At 37.8% G+C, this 24,695-nt stretch overlaps 1 protein-coding gene across 30 annotated transcripts in view; it reads right to left on the bottom strand.

Annotated features, from left to right (window-relative positions):
* Window positions 1-2,827: 2,827 nt before the first annotated feature.
* Window positions 2,828-24,695, bottom strand: part of KCNMA1 (potassium calcium-activated channel subfamily M alpha 1) — a 519,886-nt gene continuing 498,018 nt past the window's right edge. For 9 of the 30 annotated variants that reach the window (XM_076338440.1, XM_076338419.1, XM_076338420.1 and 6 more), the window contains 6 exons: window positions 23,744-23,874; window positions 15,034-15,228; window positions 13,453-13,571; window positions 11,479-11,703; window positions 9,362-9,390; window positions 2,828-3,586 (listed from right to left, as the gene is read on the bottom strand). In XM_076338440.1, coding sequence (XP_076194555.1) covers window positions 3,432-3,586; window positions 9,362-9,390; window positions 11,479-11,703; window positions 13,453-13,571; window positions 15,034-15,228; window positions 23,744-23,874 — 854 coding nt within the window. In that variant the 3' untranslated portion in view covers window positions 2,828-3,431. Of the gene's footprint in view, window positions 3,587-9,251; window positions 11,704-13,452; window positions 13,572-15,033; window positions 15,229-23,743; window positions 23,875-24,695 lie in introns of those variants that run through there. The other 21 variants (XM_076338422.1, XM_076338424.1, XM_076338433.1 and 18 more) reach the window with 5 other exon arrangements.

Here is a 24,695-nt window from a genome sequence, read left to right as displayed (position 1 = left end):
CCCCCCCCAAAAAAAAAAATAATGACCACCTTCGATGAGGCACTTAGGGCCATGGTTTAGTGGGCATGGTGGTGGTGTTGGGTCGATGGTTGGACTCGATGATCTTAGAGGTCTTTTCCAACCTCAGTGATTCTATGATTCTATGATTCTATGACTCTGTATCAAATACATATACACCCCCATATATATGCATGTATATATCCACACACACGTATATGTGTGTATGTGTGGACATGCATATATGCAAACACACACACACACACTCTCTCTCTCTCTCTCCCCCCCCCCCAATACATAAGTTACCAAAAAACAATTGTTTAGCCTGTATTAATTGTGCAAGCAATTAATGAAAAAGCTGAAAATCCTCCCCCCACCCCGGCTTTGTTGTCTTTTGAGAAAGGAGTAAGAATTATTAATAAAGATCAAAAACTTATTTCTACATGAGTCATCGTGTGGAGTGTCAGCTGTCACTTAGGCCACTTTCCCAGCCACTTGCCTTGATGTAACTTCATATATTCAAATATTGGCGCTGGCCTTATTGTAGTCTTTAATGGCTGAATGTCAAACATCTCCAACAGGTTTTCTACGTGTTCCTCCATCTAATTGTCAGAAGTCAGTCCTGCATCTTTGATCATCAAAAAGAGGAGTAAGAAAAGATTATTGATTGCTCTTAGCTTTTCTATAAATGGGAAACACAAAATGATAACTATACCTGTTTCTCTCCATCTCGCTTGCTCTCTACAGGTGTTGTTCTGTCTATCTATCGTTACATATGGAACCATCTATGCTGGGAGAGAGCGTGAGTGTGTTCAGATCTTGTCTTTATTTATGTGCAGTTGGCAGCATGATATTTTTGGGTGTGACAGTTAAACTGGACAGAGACACACACAAACCTTAGCTATGTAGGAGTGTTGTATTTGATTCATTAGTATCTTTTATCCAGTGAATGCTCACTTCTGAAGGAAGGACAGTCAGAAATGGCACTGTATATGATGAAGTATAATGTTGTATGCCCCTACATTAGACACTGGCCTTCTAGGGAAAAAAATGAAATAAATTCACATGTACTTGGTGAAGTTGAATACAAATTTCAAAAATTCTCCTGTACTCAGGACCAGCTTTTTTCACTCTGGTTATAATATGAACGCAGTTCATAAATGAAAAAGGAGCACTGACTTCAAAGCAAAGGCTTAACATGACCCAATGCAGAAACTGGATGTAGATTACAACATGTCACTATCTGAAGCAGCATAGATTGGAAGAACTCACCAGAATCATTTTCTGTTTTGGGGACTGTGAAATGGGTTAAACATGGTCTAAATAATAATGAAAAACTGCTTAAATTGTTTTGTTACTTTGTAGGAGAGTGAAATATTTTAAACAATCCAATTTTACAGATACTGTATTAACAATTCTCGTTATTGTCTTTAAATAGCTATTCTACAAAGTTTAACAACAAAGTAGTCACAGTCCAAGATGTCACTCCAGAATAAAGCCTATTAGGTGGCAGTATGGTTATATTTGTACTGCAGCCAGTGGACAAACATTAAAGCTGAGATAGTTTAGCTTAAATGTTGGATTATATAGTGGACATCATTGTTTTCACAATAAATTCATCTGCTTTGTATTTGTTTGATTCACTGATATTTCTCTAAAGATAAAAGTACCACAGTATGTTTTATTGTGGTGTTTACAATTCTGCAAAATTACAAAGCCTAAAGTTAACTTGCACAATGAAAATCTGCCCTTCCTGATGATTGGGTCCAATGTTTTTGTTTTAATCCTTATTAGCACAGCCTTTTTTTTTTTTTTTCCCTTCACACAATTGTGTCAGATGTTGCTAATTTGAGCCAGAGAAAGTTACTAAATCAGTTAGTTAGAACATCAAATACTTGGGTGGATAGATACTGCAGCACAGATATGAAACATCACATTTTTGTCTGATGGCTATAAAGCTTGTTGGCAACTTTGTGAAACTGCTGACACAAAAGGCACCCATCAAAGGCCTTTTGTAAGCTAGCATAATAAATACATTCATTACTTTTATTTTGATTTGGTTATTACTCTACTTTTATGTGTGGTGTCCCAGCAAAGTGAAAATAAATTAAAGGGGGAGAAAAAAAAAAGCAACTGCTAAAATAAGATGTTGCTCAGTGCCGGAATTAACTGAGAACAGCATGTTGTGAGATTATAGAGCTGAGGCTAAACCAGTTTTTATCCTGATCTGAACTTACCAAAAGGAGATTCAGTGTGCCTTTTACCAAGTGATGAGCTATCACCAAAGTGCAAAGATCTGGAGCTAAACCTCTACGCATATCAGGAAGAATTTGAACCAAATAAGCAAGAGTGATGCAAGGCCATCAGCACTTTTGAAGTAAGGAACCAACAAAATATGGTAGGTGGGAAGGCTTATAACTTATGATTTCATGCACTATTTATGCAGTCTGGATTAAAGCACTGTAATACATGGCAAAAGAAGAGGAATTGCCAAGCTGGCCTTCCTGGAAATAGCAACTGCTGGTGGCTAATGGGAAGCAGAGTGGAATTGCCAGATTTGCCATTGACAGCAAGTGTTGCCTATGAGCACCTTATCTACACGGTCCTCGGTTTAGGGTAGTGATGTTCACTACGCTAGTGTCGCAGAAAGTTAACGAGGATGCTGGGCTTCTGTGTGCGTGTGTGTGTGTAGTGGGGGGGGGTATGGGGGGTGCGTGTGGAGGGTGGTTAGACCTTAACATAACTGGCAATTAAGATGATCTGTATATGGTAATAAAACAAAGAATATTTCAGAAGAATGTTACATGTACAAAAATATGACTTTCAACTCTGAAAATAAATAAGTTCAGTTTATTAAGAGCTGGTGTCAATGCTGAACAAAATACACATCCTCCAGTAAAGAAACATTTTGGTGAACTGTTCTCTTTTTTTTTTTTCTTCTTTTTTTTTTTGATTTACTAAAATACAAGTTGGACCTTTTTTTTTCTTTTTGCAAATATATTATTTGTCTCCCTTAATTACATGTCCTTATAACTGTGACCGTCATTCTCCTTTAGGCCAAAGACTGAGGTTTGTTGGGGGTTTTTTTAATTCTTAGGAGTCTGGCCACATATGCAGTTTTTTTAAGGGAAAATACTTGACAATGAAAAAAAAAGAAAAATATATTTTTTTTCTAATAAATAAAAATAATTTAAAACGCTAGAGGCTATACATGACTAGTTTTGATTATGTTCATTTATAAATGAAATAGTTTCCAAAATACGTGGAAGCAATATTAAAGGCAGACAAACAAAGATCTGTCTACTTTATTTTCCCATTAAGCTTGCCCTTCTTAACTTCTCCATCAGTGGTTCAGCATGTAAGAGGAATAAATGTCACATCACCATTCATGAAGTTTGTCAGGCTTTAAAAAAATAGTTCTGGCCTCGAAGGAGTCAACATTCATCTTCAACTTCTCTGATTGGTGGTATCAAGCTGCTTGTCGATTTATATTGATTGATCTGATTGGCCATGTGAGTGCTCATGGGCTTGATTTGAATGTTTCTGGGATAGGCATTATCCGGCTCATCTGTAAACCATTTCTTTTCTGCTAAGGAGCAAAATGGGTAGAGACAGAATAAGGAGGGAAAATGAGAGTTTTAATTAGTGAAGCACATAAACACATAAACACCAAAAAAAAAAAAAAAAGGGGGGGGAGGGGGGAGCAGTCAGTAAAGTTTATAGAGAAAAGACAATCGATAGAAGGTGACTTTGACTAATTACTAGCAGTACAGTGCATTAGATTAATACCTCTGAAAACACTTTTCATGAAAGGAGGATGACAGGTTTGCAGATTTGATAGTAGAAGCTAAAGAAAACTGTCAATATGCTAGTTTGCTTGTTGAATGTAAGAGAGCTTTTCTTTTTTCATGCTCAGGTGAACACCCTCCGAGTCATTTATTGAAAAAAAGATACAAATAAAAGGCTAAACTGAGAAGCCGAGGAGAGCAGATGGGATGAGGGTAATGCAGAAGAGAGCATGTGAGTCCGTATACAGAGGAGCACCATAAAGAGTCAGAGGCTTCTCTGAACCATCTCAGCCTCGGGGTAGTCACTACCGCTGGCTCAGAAATCATGCAGGAGAATGTAAAGAACAACTTTCCGCAGTTGGTGCTAGAATAATTAGGGCTTGCAGTCACGCTGCCAGATGGCTGCGTTCCTGCACAGGATGGCCATTATATTGCTACTTAGCAACCTGGCTGCTTGGGCGCTGCTGAACTTTCCAGTTTGGGAAGGGGTATGGAACATGCCTGATGCTGCAGATGACTGTAGTAGGGGCTCAAGTTAATCCTGAATGGATTGGTAGTGATACATGACAGCAAGGCAAAGGAAGCAAGGACTTGAAGGAAGATTAGAAGGGAAGCTCTTCCTTTTATATCTTTGGGCAGTGTCTGTTTCCATGATCGTAGGAAGAATTTACTGATTTAGGGTGGGCTGGGAGCAATGTGGGAAGGAGCGAGGATGCTGAGAGGCTGCAGCATTGCAGCCATGCCCTAGCTGCTTATGGTTGTAACCACTGTATTGCATTGTTCATACGCAGATGTGGACAAAAACGTCTTAAAATTCTCAAAAGAAAAAAAAAAAAGCAAAAGAATTTTCGTAAGCCCTTTAGAGAGCAATTACTGCTGTCATTTCTTAATTACACGTGTGCAACTTTACAGGGTAGCTCTATTCAAAGACTCAGAAGCTCCTGGTCTTGGAGTCGCTGATGGTCGTTAGGTGCTTGTGCTTTGACAAGCATTTGTGAACAGGGGTCTCCATGCTCACCCTCCTTCCCCAAATTCCAGAGACGGGTGTGCAGAGAGTGGGCACAAATGGTTCCAGGGATGGGATTCTGCAACGGGGGCACATCAGAGCCGCTCTCTTACATGTATGCACTACCTCTCATTCCAATGGGGAACCCAAAATGCTTCAGAAGCTTTAGTGTCTCAGTTGCATAATACAAACTGCCACTTTTGCTTACCACTGAAATGCTGCTGTATCTGGGCTGGAATCAGGGCAGGAGTGGAAGGAGTGCTCATTTTAAATAAATAAATAAATAAATAAACAAACAAATAAATAAAAGCAAAATCCACCTCAGAAACCCAAGGATCGAGCGCAAAAGCTCAGGAGGTGAAGCAGAGAATAGAAACTGGAAGATGAGGAAGAATAAAGGACAAATATCTGGGCATAAATGCATAAAAATAAGCAACTAGATTCCAAGTTAGGGCCTCTAAAGAAGTGGATTGATTTCCAGAATTACTGGACTTCTCAGTCACTTTCATGAATATGAAATTTAAACACTTATACTTGATATGGATTTTAAGGATCCACACGCAACACCTCCAGCCCCCAACAACAAACCCCTAACTGGTTTAATCCATCTTTTGTTGTTGTTGTCGTTGTCTTGCAGATATATTTGTTACATGTGCTTATGTGTTTTAAAAAATTTAAACTGAAAAAAAGGAATCATATTAATCATTAGTGGCTTATTACTGAAGGTAAACAGAACAACTGTCTTGTCATTTTGTAAAATGTATTTTACTTCTTTTTAAAATATCCTACTCATTTGTGATCAGGTAAATCAGGCCACCTTAAAGTTGCCTGAGTCTGAACAATGCTCAATCTCCCATCTCTCTCCCTCTCTCTCTCTTACCTATTATAATTAAGTTCCCTTTGATTTGAACAGATTGGATGATAGGAATTCATAATGCTACATCCTGCACACTGAAGCTAACTGATTAAGTGCTTTAAATTATTCTTCCTGACAGAATGATAAAGTTACAATCTGTTCAGAGATGATCTACAGCTTGCCAGACTCCTACTGCTTCTTTCTACATTCATTTATCTTTTTGTCAAGCAGTTAAAAAAAAAAAAAGCCTCAATTCCATAGATCTTTTAAAGTCATCAGAACATCTGAATTATTAATGAGACTTTAAGGGAATGGTTCCTGATGGGGGCTGGTTTAAGAAAGGTTGTAGGAAAAAAAAAAATCTGGGAATGTGTACACATCAAAATAATTTCAGCTCCATTTAAAAAACCATTTAGTTCAAGTGTGACATATGAACCATTATGCATTTGTGGAAACCAATTTTATGTGATCTACGATTAAACTAACCTTTCAGAGAGGTGTAAAGTGTGATGGTTATCATGTTTTAAAAGCCTTGCAAGATCACATAAACAATTTCAAACTAACAGTTTTCTAATGGTTTGTGTTTAAAATGATTTTGAGGCAAGTTAAGCACTGTGAACTTTTATCTCTACCTTCTTTTTTTAACATATGGTGCACCAACTTTCCTTACAAACAGAACTTGGTGCAAGTTAATTCAATCTCATAGCAAGAAAGGGGAGAACTGCATGAGTGCTAAGGATCAGGGATGAACTGCACTGTGTTTCTCAGCAGCCAGTGTAAAGCACTTCCATCTCCCCTGCTTTCCCTGGAATTTTCAAAACAAGGCAATTATCTATATGCTAATCTTTACAATAAAACTCATATCCAGGGAGCTGATCTTTAAAAAGACACCATCAAGTCTTTTTTTGCCTTTACCTGGCAAGTAATAAATACGGAAAATAAATAATAAATGCAGAAACTGGTAGGTTCTAATTTCTTTTTCTGTTTAAATTTCTTTTTGCCAGTGGTGAAACCTTGATCCAGGCATTATCATCTCCAGCATCAAATGCCTGGACCCAGCTTTATACCTTTCCTGTTCCTTTTCTGCCGTTAAAATTGTCTTTGACCACATAATGACGAATTGCCTATGAAAGTCCATCGACCTGTTATACTTACCTTTGAAATGTGAGCTTGACACTCATCTTTACTCATGGCCACTAAGATATTCTGCTCCTAATTACTAAATGTCCTTCTTGAATCCCTTACCCACTTTTCAATCTTTTTTGTTACGCCCGCAGTCTGACTTCAATACGTCTTTCAAAGTCTTAGCACAGATTTTTATGTATCTTAAACAAACTACTTACTCTTTCCTTTAAATGAGTCCAGAAAACCCTTTTTTTAAGTCTTCATATTTTGTTATATTCACCAACTTTTTTTCAGTTCTCTGTCATGTTCAGTCTGTTTCTCTCCCTTTTGGCATGTCGATCCTTACCATATGTGTTTCTACATTATAGTGAGAACAGGCATAGTTTTCTATTTCATTAAGAGCTGTTCAGGAGAGTCCCTCATCTTCCTACGCTATTTGACGGGTTTGTTTTTGACAGCACCACCTGAGAGGTGTTGGAACAGCTAAGTAACTTCATGTATCAGAAAGCAGAAAACATTTACTTTCCCCTCAAACACCTGTGTTTGCAATGGGCTATCAGCACCCCAATGTGTCCATGAAGGTTCTAAAGGCTTCATGCTCTTATTACAAGTAAATAAAAATTAACATCTTGTGTAAGACTTTTCCCTGCAGCATAAGAAGATATAAATAACTAAAGTAAAATGATCAAAATACAGATTTCTTCAACTTGTGTAAGACTCTAGCAATTCTCTCCAACAGATTTATTGTTCTGGTGCTTTTAAATTTCTGTCATTAATTCTGGACTGAGTAATCACATTTGAATAAATGTCACTGTGAAACACCCTCTCTTCTGAGCAGACGCAAAGAAAGCACTAGCTAAACATGACACAAAGATTTACTAAATCTGTGTTCTCGCCATAATCCCAGGTTACCTTGCAATTGTTTTAAACATGCTTTTTTTTTTTCTTTCATGACACCTGCAGTTTCAAATGAGTCTGTGTGTATGTGTTTGTGTGCCTCCCCCCCTCCACATAGGCAGCTTGTTTATAGCTAAGCTGAAAATTCTCCCATGCAATTTCTTCCTGTATGAGAAAAAAGTAATGAAAGATTCTCCACAGCAATTCTTTGTTTGGCAGATGAATATTTTACATATAGCAGGCAGTAAGTAATTTGCAGGGAGAGAGAAGAAACTGTTCTTACTTTCTGTGAAGGTCTTTATTTTGCCCCAAGGCAACTAAAGTTTTGGGACAAAAATGCCATTCTGGATCAACTCTTGTTGATTTTTTTATTTTTTAAACTAGCAAAGTTCTTACTTTTGACAATGGTAATTTCACTGGAAAATGCCTGACGCTGCCAGTTTAGGCCAGTGGGAACCCATGCCAAGAACCTGCAGGTTTGCTCGATGTGGTTTTGTGTCAACACTCAGATCAACAAAGTTACTAAGAACCTAGTTTCCCTTGTCGAAACCATGCTGGGACTGATGTAAGTGGCAGGACCTCCATTTAAAGCTCTAAAATGTCATCTCTTGACATTGGTGCTGCTTTTCCACTTTCAAAACCTAACCAGGGTAGTTACTAAGACTGTTTGACTTGGGATAGGTTTCTGAACAAACGGGAGATTTCCTGTTACTTTCCAACATAAAAAAATTTGACAATATAACATAGTTGATTTAAACGTTCCTCTACTTGTAATGACCAACCTCCCAATTTCATTAGAATATCCGTATCAGAAAATCTTCGTCACTGTAATAAACTATTCGGTCAATTTGACTATAGTTAGCAGTGAAAACTGCACATGGTATAACTAAAAGTCAAAACTTTAAGACTTCTGACTTTAGGACAGAAGACGGAGGAGAATTAGGCTTCAATATGATTTGAAGAATTCAGATTTGCGTCCATGTTAGATATTCCTCTTCTGTTGCTCACAAAGTAGACAAGTTGCTTCTCTAATGTACACTGTTTATATTTTTTCTATTTGAGCTGCACAGTTATACAAATACTATTTTTTTGGATAAAATAATTATGTAGTATGTGACAAGTGGCTTCAGATTAACACCCTTCCTTCCTCTGCTAAATGGAAAACAGATAAAACATTAATGGAAAAGCATTTTGGTGTCAAAGCCATTAACATTCTTCCAAAATGCATAACTGCTCTCGACTATCTTCAGTCAATATTGCCAACATAAAAAGATGCTCATGAACATACACGGGGGACAGGGGAGTAGGGAGGGGAAGGGAGGGAAGGAATTGTAATGAGGAATGGGAAATTAAAGTCATGTCTGCACCAGGGTAGGCATCTTCATTGAGCAGGAACCTGGGTGTTTACAAAAGGACACGTGCAATTAGAAAGGCAAGCAGATGAGAGGATAAAAAATAAAACAGGGTTGAGCAACAGCAGCAGCAGCAGCAGCAGCCAGTTTTACTTCTGGTTTGGAGGGAAAAAAAAAGGCAAAAGAAAACCAACAAAACAACCAACCAAACAAACAAACCAATAACTGAATAAAGTTTGTAACTATTTTTTTTTTAATTTCACAAGTTTTCACAAGGACAAAGTTATAGAAGGAAACCCACAGCAGTTGCTAGGTCATGCAGAACCATTAATTGTCATACCTTGGCCCATTCTATTCATCCTTGTTGCACTTTAGAAAAAGAAGTAAGCTATGTAAGTTTTACAATGCTTTTAAACTGTCATATTTCCTGTTGAGCACTTTAACTGGCACATCCTTGTAGTAATAAATATTCTTAGGGCAAAACATGGTAACTTTCTTTGCAAAAAGAAACACGTGAATTTGTCTTTATGATGAAGAGCAACTGTAATAGACTTGTTTGTAGGGGAGCATCGATAATTTGCAACGTATTTCGCTGATAGGACTTACAGCTGCATTTGAATGCGCGCACACATATATTCTGTATTCCAATCATTATGCTTAACACTGCACAGTGGTACTCTCTGTAGCCCACTTAGATGGTTCCAGGTTTTGTCAGTAAAAGTGCTTGGCTTCATTGTCAATTCACACAGCAAGCAAATCTTCAAAATTATCATGCTTGGGGAAGGGGAAGGTAGAAAACAACACTAACCATAAAAGCACCTTGTCCGGGTTGGCAGTTACAATGCTAATCACTCCCGCATCCAAATACTTATTTTCTGTCTGCATGCTTTCTTGCTGGGTAGCCAGGGAAGGTGGTACGTGTTTCTGGCCTCCCTACCCTGGGAAACTCTTCATACCACCTAGAACTAATTCTGTATTTCAAAAGGTTGGCATTTGACATTAAAAAAACAAGCTTGAAGTATCATTTCTATGGCTGACTAGGATAGCTTCCCTTCCGCTACTTTAATTAATTCCCTGCCACGATTTTTGTTTGGCTAGGTGTGTCATTGGTGAGAATCTGCAAGAACCACGCTCCGGCAAGTGCCTAGAACATGATGCCTCCGCACAGTGGATATTTCCACCCCAGCCCTCTTGTTCTGCTCATCAGCTGTCTAGGGCATAGCACCTTTTCTTCCCAAATGGGAGAGACCTTAAAGGCACTCAGTTGTCTTCCCCTGTATTCCTGCATACTGGCATGCGCCCGTTGAAAAGAACCAGCTAGAACATGGAGCAGGATGTCTGGAGGATCTTCGCATATTAGGACTCTTGTTGGAAGATTTATACCACCACTCTAACTTGGAAAAGTTGAACTACCATCTGGGGAAAGGAACAAAGTCCCTCGAGATCTGATACTTAAGCATAGAAAAATGCTTGCTCTTTTCTGAACATTATTTATTCTGTACATAAGGTGACTAATTCACCTTTTAAAGATGTAAAAGTCCCAGAAAGGCAGTTTTTAATGACTTACATCCAATATTTATGATACATATGGCTTTTTATCCCAAATGTCAAAAGTGAAAGAAAATATAGCTATTCATGTGGCAGTATAAATAGACAGAATAATAATTTAATATGCAATTAGACTCTTTCTAAACTTAAATTAAACCATTGGAGTTTTACAACTCCATGCCTAGACAATTTCAGTGTTAAAGGGAAAAGATACTATCTCCGAAAGGCTACTATTTTAGAGAAAGTCCTTAAACAAGCAGAAAAGTCCCTGATGTTGCTTTGGTATAAAGCAGGTGCGTAGCAATAATCTATACAAAGAGTATAAGCCCTATACAATATAAGCTTTGAGAGTGAAAAATCAGTAGGGATTTTTTTGGTTGATGATTTTTTTTGGTTTTTTGTGGTTTTTTTTCAATGGGTTAGTTTTATAAGCTTCAAATAAATGTAGCAACTCCTGTAAATATGAATATAAAAAAAACCTACTGCAACATACATCAACACTTCTGCACTAAATGACTTTCTTTGTGTAACTCTGACATCAAGAGCAAGTGTTCATGTTAAATATACTCTATTTTCTGATATGTCGAGTAACTGCAGTGAGTTATTTATGTTTTCAGTGTGCCTATGGGTTTAGAAATTTTTTTTTTCTCCCCTAGCATCATAAATAACTTTTGGTCCGTCTGCTTTGTTGCTGTTGTGCTTAAGGGTTTTATGGTGGTGAAATAAAAATGACAATCACATGCACACTGTCATACATATGCAAAATATGTGTACAAAAAGGGAGAACTCCATGGGAAAACAGGGAACATTACTGCTGGAAACATTAACTGGGGAGAATGGGTGGTGAATGCAAGTTTCACACACAGTGGGAGCAGGTACACATATCAAAGTCTATCTTCCTGCACATACTTCTGTTTTTCCCGGGAATCCCTGGTCTTGGTGCGGTTCGGTCGGTTTGCTGTTGATGGGATGGAGTGAACTGATGAGCTCTTCTTGCTGGAAGAATAGGAGGAATGGGAGGAATGAGAAAGACTGGCCCGGGACTGGCCAGCGTTGTGGTCAAATTGCATCAAACAGAAGATCAAGTCTGTCGGCACAAGCTCAAATTCATACGGTGGGTTTGTGATAACATAACTGGAAAGAAAGAAAGGAAGAAAGAAAGAAAGAAAGAAAGAGAAAGCAGGTTTAGATTTGTACTAAAAAATTTCTTCTAGAGTTGTTATCTCATGAACATTTACCTAGATTTTTGCATTTCTGTTTCCTTCAATCTGTACCTCACATAATACCCGTTGTGATTTAGGACCTTCTTCTGTCAGATATCACTTTTTGTATGTTTTCTCTTGCACAGACATACTGTCTGAGTAGAATGTTCTTCAAGTGAATCATGTCATGGTTTTTCAGAGAAGACACCATACAAATCACCCTCCTTTTTCTAGCTGCACCGTAATGTAATGACTCTAGCAAACAGATTTACATATTGACAAAACCCAGTAACATACCCACCAGCAACGGTATTTAAAAGAATGGCTGAAAAGCAGGGAGAGGAGGATTTTAGGTGCAGTTATATTTAAATACATATTTACTATATATTTATTAAATATTTAAATACTGTCAATAGAGCAAGGGATACAATTATGTTTGGATTGTGACTGTACATAAAACAAGTTCAGGAAAATATATCAGCAAATTTGCAGTGAGGTTAATTTTGTTCATTCATTTCACATGTACATTCATGGCCTCAAAGAACATTTATAAAGAGAAATCCGCACATCCAAGAATCCAGCATTGCTAAGTATGCATCACAGGCCTGAAATAAAAACTCTATCAATTTCATGAATCCTCACCTTCAACTAAACCCCTTTCAGGACAGAAAGGACTTATAGACCCTGTTGCTAAATTTTTTCATGCATGTGAAAAACATATTTGAGCAAGGCAATAGGCATTTTCTGTCCAAGCAAGAAATGAGTAAAATAGATCATGAAGCTCACAACTTCTTTTCAAAGAAAGTGCTCCTAAGAAATCTGGCTTAGCTGCCTCAGGGACAGAAGTCACTTATTAATCCAACAAATAATCCCAAGTATAGCAAGTACAGTGTAAATCTAAACTGAAAATCATTTTTTCTACCCAATTTGTCCAAATCCTTACAGAAGAAACTGCTTTGGTGGGCTGCAGGGTTGTTTATTGCCATGTTCACCCAATAATGATGCTTTTTGTGGAGAATGAAACAGTAACAGATGGTAGATTTGTGATAGTTCTGGTGTGGGTCCGTGTGTGTATTTCTAGTAGGCACTTAATTAAGACACAATTCAAGTAAGCTGCTAAATGGCCTTCAGTTTGCAAAGGTGGAAATGTGTCTGCTCTATTTAAAGCACTGAGGTCAGCCTTGGTGCTGCTGAAGTAAAAATGCAGCCTGCCAAGAGAAGGGTTTCCATTTACTGGAAGAAATGATGATTAGATACAGATAGTACCAACGGGAAGCCCACAGGAGCATTTTCTGGCCATTCAGAAAAAAGGAAGTCTAGCTACTATAATCTAAATTATTATCCAGTAACTTACAGCTGGTTGATATAAGCAAACTGAAGTCCTTTCCTTGTATGCAAGCACTGGATCATCATAAATCAAACAAGATAAAGATATGTTCTGAAAATTTATTTTAAAAATTTTTGATTTAAATTAGCTGCAAACTTATGCTATGATATCCAGCCTATGATTTAGACTCAGCTAAAGAGTCATCATGAAGTCCTCAAAGAGTTAGCTTTTGTGGCAAAGTTATGTAAAAAATGGAGAAAGCTCTTTTTTAGATTTATTCCAGGCACCGGGAACTTCCTCGCCGAGAAGACTGAAGAACAGTGAAGCAGAGGTGTTCTTAACGACTGGACTTACCGTTTAGTGCATTGGCTGGGAGTACTTAGATGTGCATCCCGTAATCGATAAATTCCAAAGCAAAGCATATTGTATGTTTTCAGTGCTTTACAAAATAGATCTCCGTAACAACCTCCATCCTGGGAAAAAGAAAGGAGGGGGGGGGGGAAGAGAACAGCACATTTTTTTCCTTCCTTTTCTCTGTTAACACAATGTCAGGGAACAGGATTTTCAGTAAGAGCCTGTACAAAAAGGACAATGTCTAGACAGTCTGTTGTTTGTCACAATTGAGAATCTTTTACCCAAGGAAATGAATAATCTAAATGTTTTATTTCAAATAAATAATTATGTAAAGTCATTGTTATTTTGGAGAGCCTTGGTCCATGAAAAGACGGTAAATTGGGAAGAGTGAGTGATTTGCTTTAAGCTGGTAATATAAATTTTGATACCAAACAATGCATATTCTATGAATTACGTTAACTATGGTATTAAAATTGTTAGTGTTTCTGACCCTTTTTTGGCAGTAGCCATGCTGTCATCTAGACAAATAAATTCACCGGGGAGCACAACAGAAATTAGAGTTCTGAGGGGTTAAAAGGATAATAAAATATCTCCCACTTTAAAGTAATGATGAACTGTATGCCATTTTTCATAAATAATATAAAATGTTTTGATTAGCAAAAAAAAGTTTAGATTTGATGATTTGTATCTCTAAAATATTGACTCTTAAGTAGTGATGAGTGTTAATGCATGCTGCCTTCACTGATGTAGTGCAACTGAGGCTCTGGCGAAATAGCGTTTGAAGGATTGGTAGTGCTTGTTTTATTTGTGGAAACGTTACGCCGCATGCCCAAGTGTTTTGATGAGCTGTTAGTCTCAGCTATGAGTGGACTTCTACATGAACTGAAAGGCTGTTTACTTCTGTCTGTGCACTCTCACCACCCTTAATCCTGAAACTGGGATTCCCTGTCACTGCTGTGAAGGAGGTCGCTCCATTCTCTTTGAACAGAGCTGGTGAACACAAGGTTAATTTAAGAAATATCAAATCCTACATCATCATCATTTACTTCACTCTTAGGAGTGAAAGTAAACTTTCACTCTTAGTGGAGTCAAAATGTCAGAAAATCAGGATTTTGCAAGAATTTTAGTTCATCCAGAAACAGCAGAAAACAAACCTTATAGCTTTGTTTTCAAGCTAATAAGCAGATTTTAAGCACGAACTGGAAGCTCCGTGGAAAGACTAAATAAGCTTATCAAATCCCAACAAAGGTATAGATATTCCTCATGTTTACAATGGATTATTGTTAGAACGGTTATATCATCCGAGTCAGCTCATCCATCTCATTAGCTGACAACTAAGAAGAACCACAGGATTTTCTGTATGAAATACCCAGGCAAGGAGCCTGGGAAGTCACATAGCTTCTTAAAAAGGCTAAGAGCAAACCTGGCACCCCGTGCTGTAAATTGCCAAACGATCCAAAAGCTCTATTAAATTAAATAATAGAAATTATACGCCAATTAAGATAGATTTTTAACTCCATCTGAGAGAAAACAAATAGATTGCAGACCAGCCTCGGTCATACATTTCCCTGGTGATCTTACCCCTAGGTCTGCAAACGGCCCATCATACAAAGCCAACTGAGCAACTCGACACCTGTCCCTGTTTGCAAGTGTCTGGGGCGTGCTGTAACCTCCTCTCAATGCATTTTCCTCAGCAATCAGCGCTTCCAGCTCTGGTGTGGCTCCTCCTGTTACCAATGTCCGTATCAGTGTGAGGATATTGTCATTGAAGTATGTCTGCAGAGATAAAAGAAAGCTCTTTAAGCAAACACCATTAAAGTCACAACTGAAGACATCCAAATTACAACTTTTCTGGGTTTCTGCTGTTTAAAGTTCTTGGCTGTCTCTTCAAATAATTTTATATAGAAAGTGAAAAGACAGCAGCCTCCAATTACTCTATTTTCTTCTATCCCATTAGACTCCTATACTAGATCTTTCCTTTTAAACACCAATTCAGGCTGATTTTTATTAAAGTACAAAAATTTGAATGATTTATGTTTCCTATAATTGGTGTTAGTAGTGATGCAATGACTGCTTTCCTTCTCATTGCCTTCATGTCTAATAATGGGCTTTAGGACATGTAATTGTAAAATTCAGACCACATTTAAAGCTTACACAGGCTAGATTGCCTTTTTACTCTTGTCACCAATTCGTTGGGGAGCTGCCTTTGTGCTGCAAATGTCATTACTTATTACTGTGGCTGGACTCTAGCAGTCTAACTGATGTATTGTACTAAACATCTTATTACGAGACTTGACAGTGTTCAGACATAAGCATGTATCAATTAAACATCTTGAGTTCATTCCAGATAAATGTATGATGAGTTTGGGATCCTGGTGGTCCTTTTAAAAAACTCTAGGGTATAGGGTAAGTGTGGTTTATTAGGGAAGATTTACTCCACACTGACATTTTGCCAGCATCTGTAGCATTGCTGGTCTGTCAGGCAAACAATGGGTATTTTAAATATTAATTTAATGCCAGATGAATGACTTTCAAGTTCACTTAAAAGTATACTGGTATAGTTCAGAGATACTCAGTTAAATATCTGCAATGCAACGTACTGGGCAAAAAATAATGTTGAACAAAAAAAGGAGACACCATCGCTTACAATGTCACTAATGCCTGTGTTTTCAGAACCTTTGCGAGTGTGGGGGACATACGAGAAGAAAATGAGCTCACTGTAGAGTACCCAGGATTAACATTACTGGCTTGGTGGATTCCGGTGCTAGATTTGTGACTTTTGCTGAATTTAGGACTTGGAACAAATGCCTGTAATCCAACAAAGTAAAAATGAATGCTGAATTCTCAAACAGTGCTTGTTGCCCAAAGGTAATACTTTTTAAATAATACTTTTCAATGAAATTCATTGCCCTATCCATGTAACGTAATTGTATTTAATACGTGGATAAACTGAGGTACAGGTTGAAATATTTTATCCTGAGATCAAAAAGCAGAACTGGCTTCCTATCCATGTTACTTTGATATTCTTCCTTTGTATAATGAAACCTCAGTTTTATTGTTCACTTGTGATGACAGATAAAACAGGAGAAAATTAATTCTACGTGGCAACGTTTTTCACTGTTACATTGAAGTTTCGTAACTTCAAGCTTCTCTGCTTATTTACATAGGCATATATGCCATTCACCTGTTGACTAAATTAAAATGAGAGGAACATATTTTTATTGCTATACATGCCCTAAAGCAAATATTTGCATCTCATCAACTCCAATTATTTTAAATTAGCCGGGGTAAGGCACTACATGTTTTAAATACAAAGTGTACTGTAAAGAGCTGTCTGACATTAGCAGGGGTTCAGGAAGATTCAGTTAGTATAAAACAGCAGCTAATCTCAAATCAGCTCTTACGTATGTGGATGCACTGTGTAACAATTCAAGTGTTACTGCTCAAACCTTTCTTAACATATAGAAAAATCAATGTGACCCCTTGCAGGAATGTAAGTCTGGAGTGATTACATGATGTTGAATAGGAATTGCCGTGGTGAGAGAGAGAAGACGTTCAGGCACGATTGTTTATTCTTCAATTACTTCTTCCTTGATGTCCCTGAGGTGAGAATCAGAGTTGCCCTCTTTGGCAACTCTTCCCACTGTACTATACTTTTCCAACATGGAAGTACTCAGAATAAAAATATCGTCATTAAATTTAGTCTCTTTTCTTAGCCTTTCTCAGTGTATACTATATACCACTCAGAACTAAAATAATTAGCACAATTCCTGCGCTCCTGCAGTTAGGCGGCAATGCTACTCGACACCGGTTTCACGGATATAAAGCCAAATTCTGCCAGATCTAGAGGTTGGAGGCACTGCAATTGTAGAAGCTGGAAAAGCCATTTCAGTAAAAATGTGCTTCAACATATTCTATATGGCACTTTAAGCACACATCTTCACAAAAGCATACCATTTTCTGCAACAGTATCTTTTCTCATGCCTTCCCCACTCTTTTATTCAGTACTTTTGATTCCTTTTTCTTCTCTAAGTAGTGATATTCAGTATTATTCAAAAATGCTATTCTCAGTTTTACATCTATAAATCAAGATAGAAGAACACGAAACAAAAGCAAAGCATATAAAACTGGTAGATTTTTCAAATCTGGTTTACAATGAGGCCAGCTATGGTAAGAAATGTTCACCTGCTCTAAGACTGATGGATGCTGGTTCGTGTAAAATAGCCTGTTTTTATAGACTGCTGACTTGCAGTGGTTGGGAAAACATGCAAAAGTCTAAAATTGTACTAATAATTTCATTACTCTTTAGGAGGTATCATTAGGCCAGCCTTCACTGGTTTCCAACTCTTTCTCTCTCTCTTTATTCTGTAATTCAAATTATAGCAACTATAGCCAGAATCCAAGATTTAAACACATATACTCTTAGCTCATCTGAATTTTGTACTGTGCAAGTGCACAATTACCCCTTATCGTAAATTCAGTTGTAGCTCACTAGAGCATGATCTACTGAGAAATTATGCTGTGGCCATATCGCTCATTTTACTACAGATCTCGTATTAAACCGAGAAATGAAAGCAGTAGTAAAATAATGTATTGAGTCAGGCACCTGTCACAAATTCATTAATAGAAATAAAATAAAATAAAATACACCCCTCCCCCCAAATCCCCGTGCAATTAAGACATAATGGGCCCAATTCTGACTTATGTCATGTACCAACCGGGAGTAACTCTGGGAGCCATACACGACTATGAAACTGATGCAAATGAGAAAAGAATCAGGTCTATTGTCGACGGAACAGAATGCTGCCACCGGAGAAAGGCCTCCCACTGCTAGACAAATGTTAAGGCAAAGCTAAGACACTTATTAGCAAAGGAGGCAACATTTATCTTGGAACAATGGCTTAATTTGGGCTTCACACCATGACTGATGTGGATGTCACCATTTAATCAGATGGATGAGTGCAGCCAAACGATGGGTTTTGTTTTTTTGCCATCAATGAGTGAAAAGATTCCAACTTTCAGGACGGACTGCTCTGGCATTGCAACCGATCAGAAAATGCCCAACCGTAAGGAAGAAAAGATGGGTGAAGAGGAAGCGGTAACTTGTCACCTTCTGCTAAATAGGGTTACTTCCTCCTGTACTAATATATTTAACACTTCTCAGGAAAAACCCGTCTGTCCACGCTTTCGACTGCCACGAAAATCAGACTCCTCTCATTACCTCTTGCCAATTTGGAACTGGGGGGACACTGAAAAGCTGAACTAGCCAATATCCATTTCCCTTGGAATAATAATACACTGGAATTAATTTGAGAGTGATCTTCTACTTGCTCTGTGGGAGGGTACATGGCCTGGATATGCCAGTACTCATAAGAAACCGATCTACAGAATGCCTTTGGAAAGGTGCTGCTGTACTTAAAGTAACAAGACACTTTCCAGTGACGGTAGTGAATCCCTTCTGTTGACTGTAAAATCACAACTGAAGCAATACTTGTTTGCTGCTGCCATTAACTGAACCCCACACTGGACATCTGTACGACATCGCTCTAATCGGCATCGGGAATGAGAATATGAAGTAGGTGCAGTCCAAATACAGAAAAAAGGAAATGCATCATAGACGCTGAAACTGGGTAAACAGCAAGGAAATTCTGACATGGATATCTGAGCTAGCAGTGCCATCTAGCCTGCGCTCCGGAATTGTAGGGCAGCTCTTTCAAACATTTTGGGGACGCTTTCCCATTTGTTCAATCATTTTTTAAAGTATAATTACCAGAGTGCTTATGTTTTGCAGTTAATGCTGTCAAGCCTTTTAAACTAATTGGTCTTTTACAGAAAATTTAACTGAAAATTAGCACATCTTTTAATAACATTGCTTTAACTTTAATAGCACTTTGCCTTTCATTTATAATTACTCTAAAATTGTCATTTTCCAAGTCATATCTGCCATTTTTTTTGTGTTTGCTAGTGGTTTTTTATGGATTTCATTTAAGAAGACTCCTCCTCCACTGCATGCAGTTTTTAACATCGCTTTCAAACAAATATTTTAACTTGCTTTTCTCTTTCAGTTGGAGGAATTCTGTCGAATGAATAATATATATCCAAACCTGAGGAACGACCAAGCTGACATCAGTAACTTATACCAATAACAAAAGGGCCTTTGAGACGGAATCAACAGCAGAAAATAAATAACAGCGTTCCACAGTTTGAAAAATCTGCTGGTTCTCAAAATACTGTCCCAACTTTAAAGAAGTTTGGGACACTTTAGGTTACGAGATGCTACTTGCTAATCCCCTGAACAGACTTGCACAAAAAATAGTCTTATGTTTCAAAACATCCATATCATAGATTAGAACAGTTTCTTTTCTGTATAAATAAGACTGTGAGGATCCCTGGGAGAGAACTCTTAAGTAAGGGATATACTGAAAAGTTATTTTTAACTGTTTTAACTATTGTTTTCCATTCTGTGCTTTCGTTTGTATGAAGAAAAAGTAGAATTCAGTATCACAGAACAAAAATCAGGACCTAAAGTTCTAGCACAAGGAAATAAATTCTAGGATATCAAATGTTAAATGGTATAATCTGCTTCTGGAGATCCTTGCCTCTAACGGCACCACTCCGACAGTATATCAAGTCTATTGTCAGCGGTATGTATGGGAGGGATGCCAACCTGCCAGAATTTCTGTGGTTTTCATAGCTTCAGCGCCAAAAGAAGTAACAGAGAAGTTTGGCTCTCAGGCCAACTGTTCAAACCTTTGGCGGTACTGTGCGTTGATAAAACTGGTTTCCTCGCACGCACAGGATTTTCTGTACTAACTATCTCAACAAGACCCAGAAAAGGAAGAAGTACTTCTCCTCAAAAATTTGCTTCTCTTAAGCTATTCTATGTCATGTAACTTTTTTTACAGCTGAAGATAGTCTTTTTACAGAACATCCACGTTATCTAAAAGATGCTTCCGATCCCATGTTTTTCAGTCACATCCAATTTGGTGACGAGAATGTGCTTTGCTTTTCCGGAGCAGCGCCACCTTGAGACTGACAGACTACATATATGCCGTCCCTGGGTTTGCATATGGTATGACAAAACAAATATTAATATATCATTCAAGTCTCTGATGGCAGTAGATGTCTCTTCAAAGACATAATAATGATTAGCTGGTGCGATTTAACAATAGCCGCTGCCACACTTAAAACATGAACCATGCCTACAGTCTTCACACAGAGTACAATAATGCACTTTGACCGAAGCCTGGAGAGGCCGCTGTTACCAACTCATCAAAAAGACAATGCAGTTTCTGAGTTCGCTATTGTCTTCTGAGCAATGATCTTCGAACTACCACACTGTGAATCGTAGGCTTGTGGAATATACTGCCTTTGCTGCAGAGGACAAACTGCGTGTAGACAGCCTGTAGATAGCGTTTTGACAAGTAAACTTCATTAAACCTTTTATCTTTGAAATAAGAAAATAACAGACCATTTCAAATTTAAAATATCTCATACTGTCATCTTATAGGAAGTAATGCTAAACTAGCAGAATGTAATGATCTTCAGCATGCAGATTTGAATCTGAAAGCGACAACACATTTTCTAATCTGTGATTCATGAATAGGGTTTAGTCCACTACTTCTATATTAATAAAATTATAGAAAAGAAAATAATAATTTAACACTGATTAGTACTGTTGAATTATTATTACTCAATAACTGAATACTTTAGCAAATTATTTTAAATATATTTTGTACCTCTTTTTCTATAGACATACATCTGTATGTATGTTTCAAATCACCTGCAGGTCAGAAAGAATACTCTATGCGCGGGTATTATTCTACTTTCTAATCCTTCTTACACCCGTTTTACTACAAAACCCCACTGCTGTGAGAAGGGATTCACTCTTAATGGAGCAGTTCATGCATTGTACGTTTGTATCGTAGGCCATATAAGGAATTTGCATTCCAGAGATATCAACAGAGATCGTAAGTTGGAATTTTTCTATAAAAACTAAGCAATAAAAAACCCTGAATCACTAAGTGGATCGAATAACGAACTATATCCTTGTCTCAAAGTGAGCTGGCACAGGCCAGCACAGTGTGAATTATTTCCTTCTTACAGAATTCCTGTGCAGTTAATAGGATGAAAGCGTGACTGCAGATCTCACAATTTAGTTAGGATTTTGGGTTCAGTTTGCCGGTACTGGCTTGAAGTTAGGCAGAATAAATAGAAGCCTGTCCCTAAAAACAAGTGTACTCTAGAAAAAAAAAAAAAAAGAGATAATATAGTGCAAGTAGATTAGTTTGTGTGAGAAACACTCTTTTCCTTGGAGAAGAAGTGAAAGGAGAATACATCCTTCCCATGAGAATAGGGATAGTAAAGGGAAAACATCTCACACATCTTAACACTTTCTGAAGGGTCAGGAAGAATTTTACTCTTCCAGGTCTTTACTAGGCCTTTGAGGAATAAAAGAGAAAATACCGCTGCCACCGATCAGCAAAGTGGTGAAAGAAAAGACAGGATGGTGAACAATTCTAACTGACTGAATCCTTGGCTTGTCTTCTTGATTAGTATTTTTTCTAAGTTAGAATTTTCTACTCTTGTTATCACATTTACTTCTCTGGCTCCAGGCTGCACCTGTCCCTGACATATAATATGACCACTTAGACGTGAAAATGTTTGAAAAAAAGACTCTGTTAAAGAAAGGAATTGCAGAAACGGATGGCCATGTTGTCAAACCTAGAAGTTAATAAAAGCTAGCAATAACTAAAAATGTTGTGAGGATTATATGATGAGTTCCAAGTAAAAATTTCCGAACAGTCAAGTTCCACATATTTCTTATCGCCTCACTATTATCTGCGTGATATACCTTTGCACAAGAAACCAATGGTGTCCACAACATTTCGCTCTCTTTTTGTGGCGATGCCAGTGGCAATCAGAAGAATTAACCCTACTTTTTCCAAGATTCTGGAAGTGCCCTACTGGACGATTCATTCAGGGACATTGATTTAGATAATAACGCGAGTAGATAAACAGCTCTCCGTATAACAATTTGGAACCTTCACGTTAAATTATTCCCATTTATAATGTGAAAATGCTGAACATTTTTTTCATAGACATTTTAATTAGAGTAGGTACAGAGTTTAAGTGTGCTTGCTTAGGCTTTCTGAATTTGTCACGTCTGCAAAATATGGCCAACAACCTTCAAAAAAAAGTATTTTCTGAGTTTATTGCAAACTCCTAGGCTGCATTAGAATAAAATTTTATCAGTGTAGACTGATATTATTCATCTGTGGATGGAACGTATGAGGAATATAGCAGGGAATAAAAATATGAAATACAGATACATAAATATGAAACACAAATAAAATATCAAATAATAAAGATCACTGTGATTTTTTCTTAAAAGTAAAAAGCTTCGTTCTGAATTTAGGTGAAGGTCATACTTGGCTCCTTTAAGGAAATCTGTTTGCTCATATCTAATATCATGTGGGGTTTACAACAGGTGATTCCCAGCACCATGGAACTTTATTCCACGGGGAGCTCAGAAAGCCTATGCTTAGATTTTAAAAAGGCTTTGTCCTTGCTACATCTAGCAGAGCTTAAGGTCCCTCTGAAAGAAGTGCAGCTCACACAGAGCAAGACTGGTCTGAAAACCTAGCCAATATGAAGCAAGGGAGGATGAAAAGGAGTATGACCGAGGTATTTGCTTCAAAACTATACTATGGCTGCAAACCAAAAACCCTAATGTAGACATAACCGAAGGCCACCATCTGCAGTTTCTGGCATGCACTTATGTTTTCATTCACAAGACAGCTCATGTGAAAAAGAGACGATGACCTCTCTTCACACAAGTAGAGTTCACTTGATGTGCACAATGGCTTTCGTACGGTCCTGTCAGTGTCCCCCAGCGCTCGTACTCAGAACATTGTTCACGGCTACAGGAAATTAAAAGCTTTAAGCACGGTTGATGGTGTCTGACATGAACGGCGAGCATAGGGACTGACACACTGAATTTGGGTCTGGGTTTCAGGAGGGAGATACAACCTTTTTGGAAAATATTATCCTTAAAGCCAGACATGAGACTCTGCTTTTAAAATTGTGGACTCATGGTAGGCCTAGATATCTCAGTTGTTTTAAGGTCCCTGTGTCCAACTACAAAATAACCTAGTTCAGGCTCTGAAATTCTCTTGCCATCTAAGAGAAAAGAGTCTTCTCCTGACTACCTGTGGAAAAGGGACTACGCTTTCATACTTTTTCACAATAAGTCCAATGGAAAAGAACGGAAAAGGTTTTGTTTGCTTACTGCGCTCATGAGAGAGTCCAGCACACTGACAGCAAATGCGGTTCCACATGCAAAGGGCTGCGTGAGATACAGTTCTGTGTCTGGATCATCATCATCATCTTGGTCCAAGAACTGAACATTTGAATCATTTACTGAAAATAATAATAATAATAATAAAATCATAAGGTGCTTCTGGGTCACCAGGATGTGACCTTACACATTACACAGTCAGAAAGAAAAAGAAACGGCATATGTCTGGAAACACAGACTTGTGTCTTTGACGTCACTGAAAATGAAATCAAGATGGATGTGAAAATGTGCATTTAAAAATCTGTTGATCATTATCTTGCTCGTAAGAGGTGACTCTCTTGCTCTTGAGAGGTGACTATCCCTTTGCCGTAAAAGTAGCTTCGTGGCACCAGCTGCCTGCACTCAAAATGAGATACATGATGCTTTTTTATATATTGAGACAATCTTGGTATTGGTCGGGTACAGTGGCTAAGGCTGTATGCATGTACAGTGAAATGTTATCACAAGATACCAAGTCAGAATCCCTTTGTAAAATAAAGGCTGTCCATTAAACTCTGATATAGCCCACAGGCATCTGTTAGATGTGCTGCTGTGATTCTTACTGGAGTGGTGTTAATGCACTTTCAGCTCAAAAGAGGATAAACTGTCGCTTTAACATGCATCTATCTGAATGAATGAGCAATACTCTAGCTATTCTCTTGCAGCACTGCCTTTTGTTCAAATATTTGTCTCCATAACTTCACTTCCTTAGCCACAAATTCTATATTAGCCAGTGTGAAAAAGAATCTACATCAGGCTGTTCTAAAGAAAAAGCCCAAATAAAGTAGTATTTGTCATTTAGACTTTCTCTGGCATTTCATTGTCACAGTTAAGCTCTCTGCCTCCACCTCATCACTAAAAATAGTTGTTTCCTTGAGATCAGCGGATCGTATTTCATGAAATA

Source organism: Aptenodytes patagonicus, chromosome 5, assembly GCF_965638725.1.
Source record: "Aptenodytes patagonicus chromosome 5, bAptPat1.pri.cur, whole genome shotgun sequence".
NCBI lineage: Eukaryota > Metazoa > Chordata > Aves > Sphenisciformes > Spheniscidae > Aptenodytes > Aptenodytes patagonicus.
The sequence above is the reverse complement of the archived record's forward strand: the minus strand, read 5'-3'. Positions and strand labels throughout refer to the sequence as shown.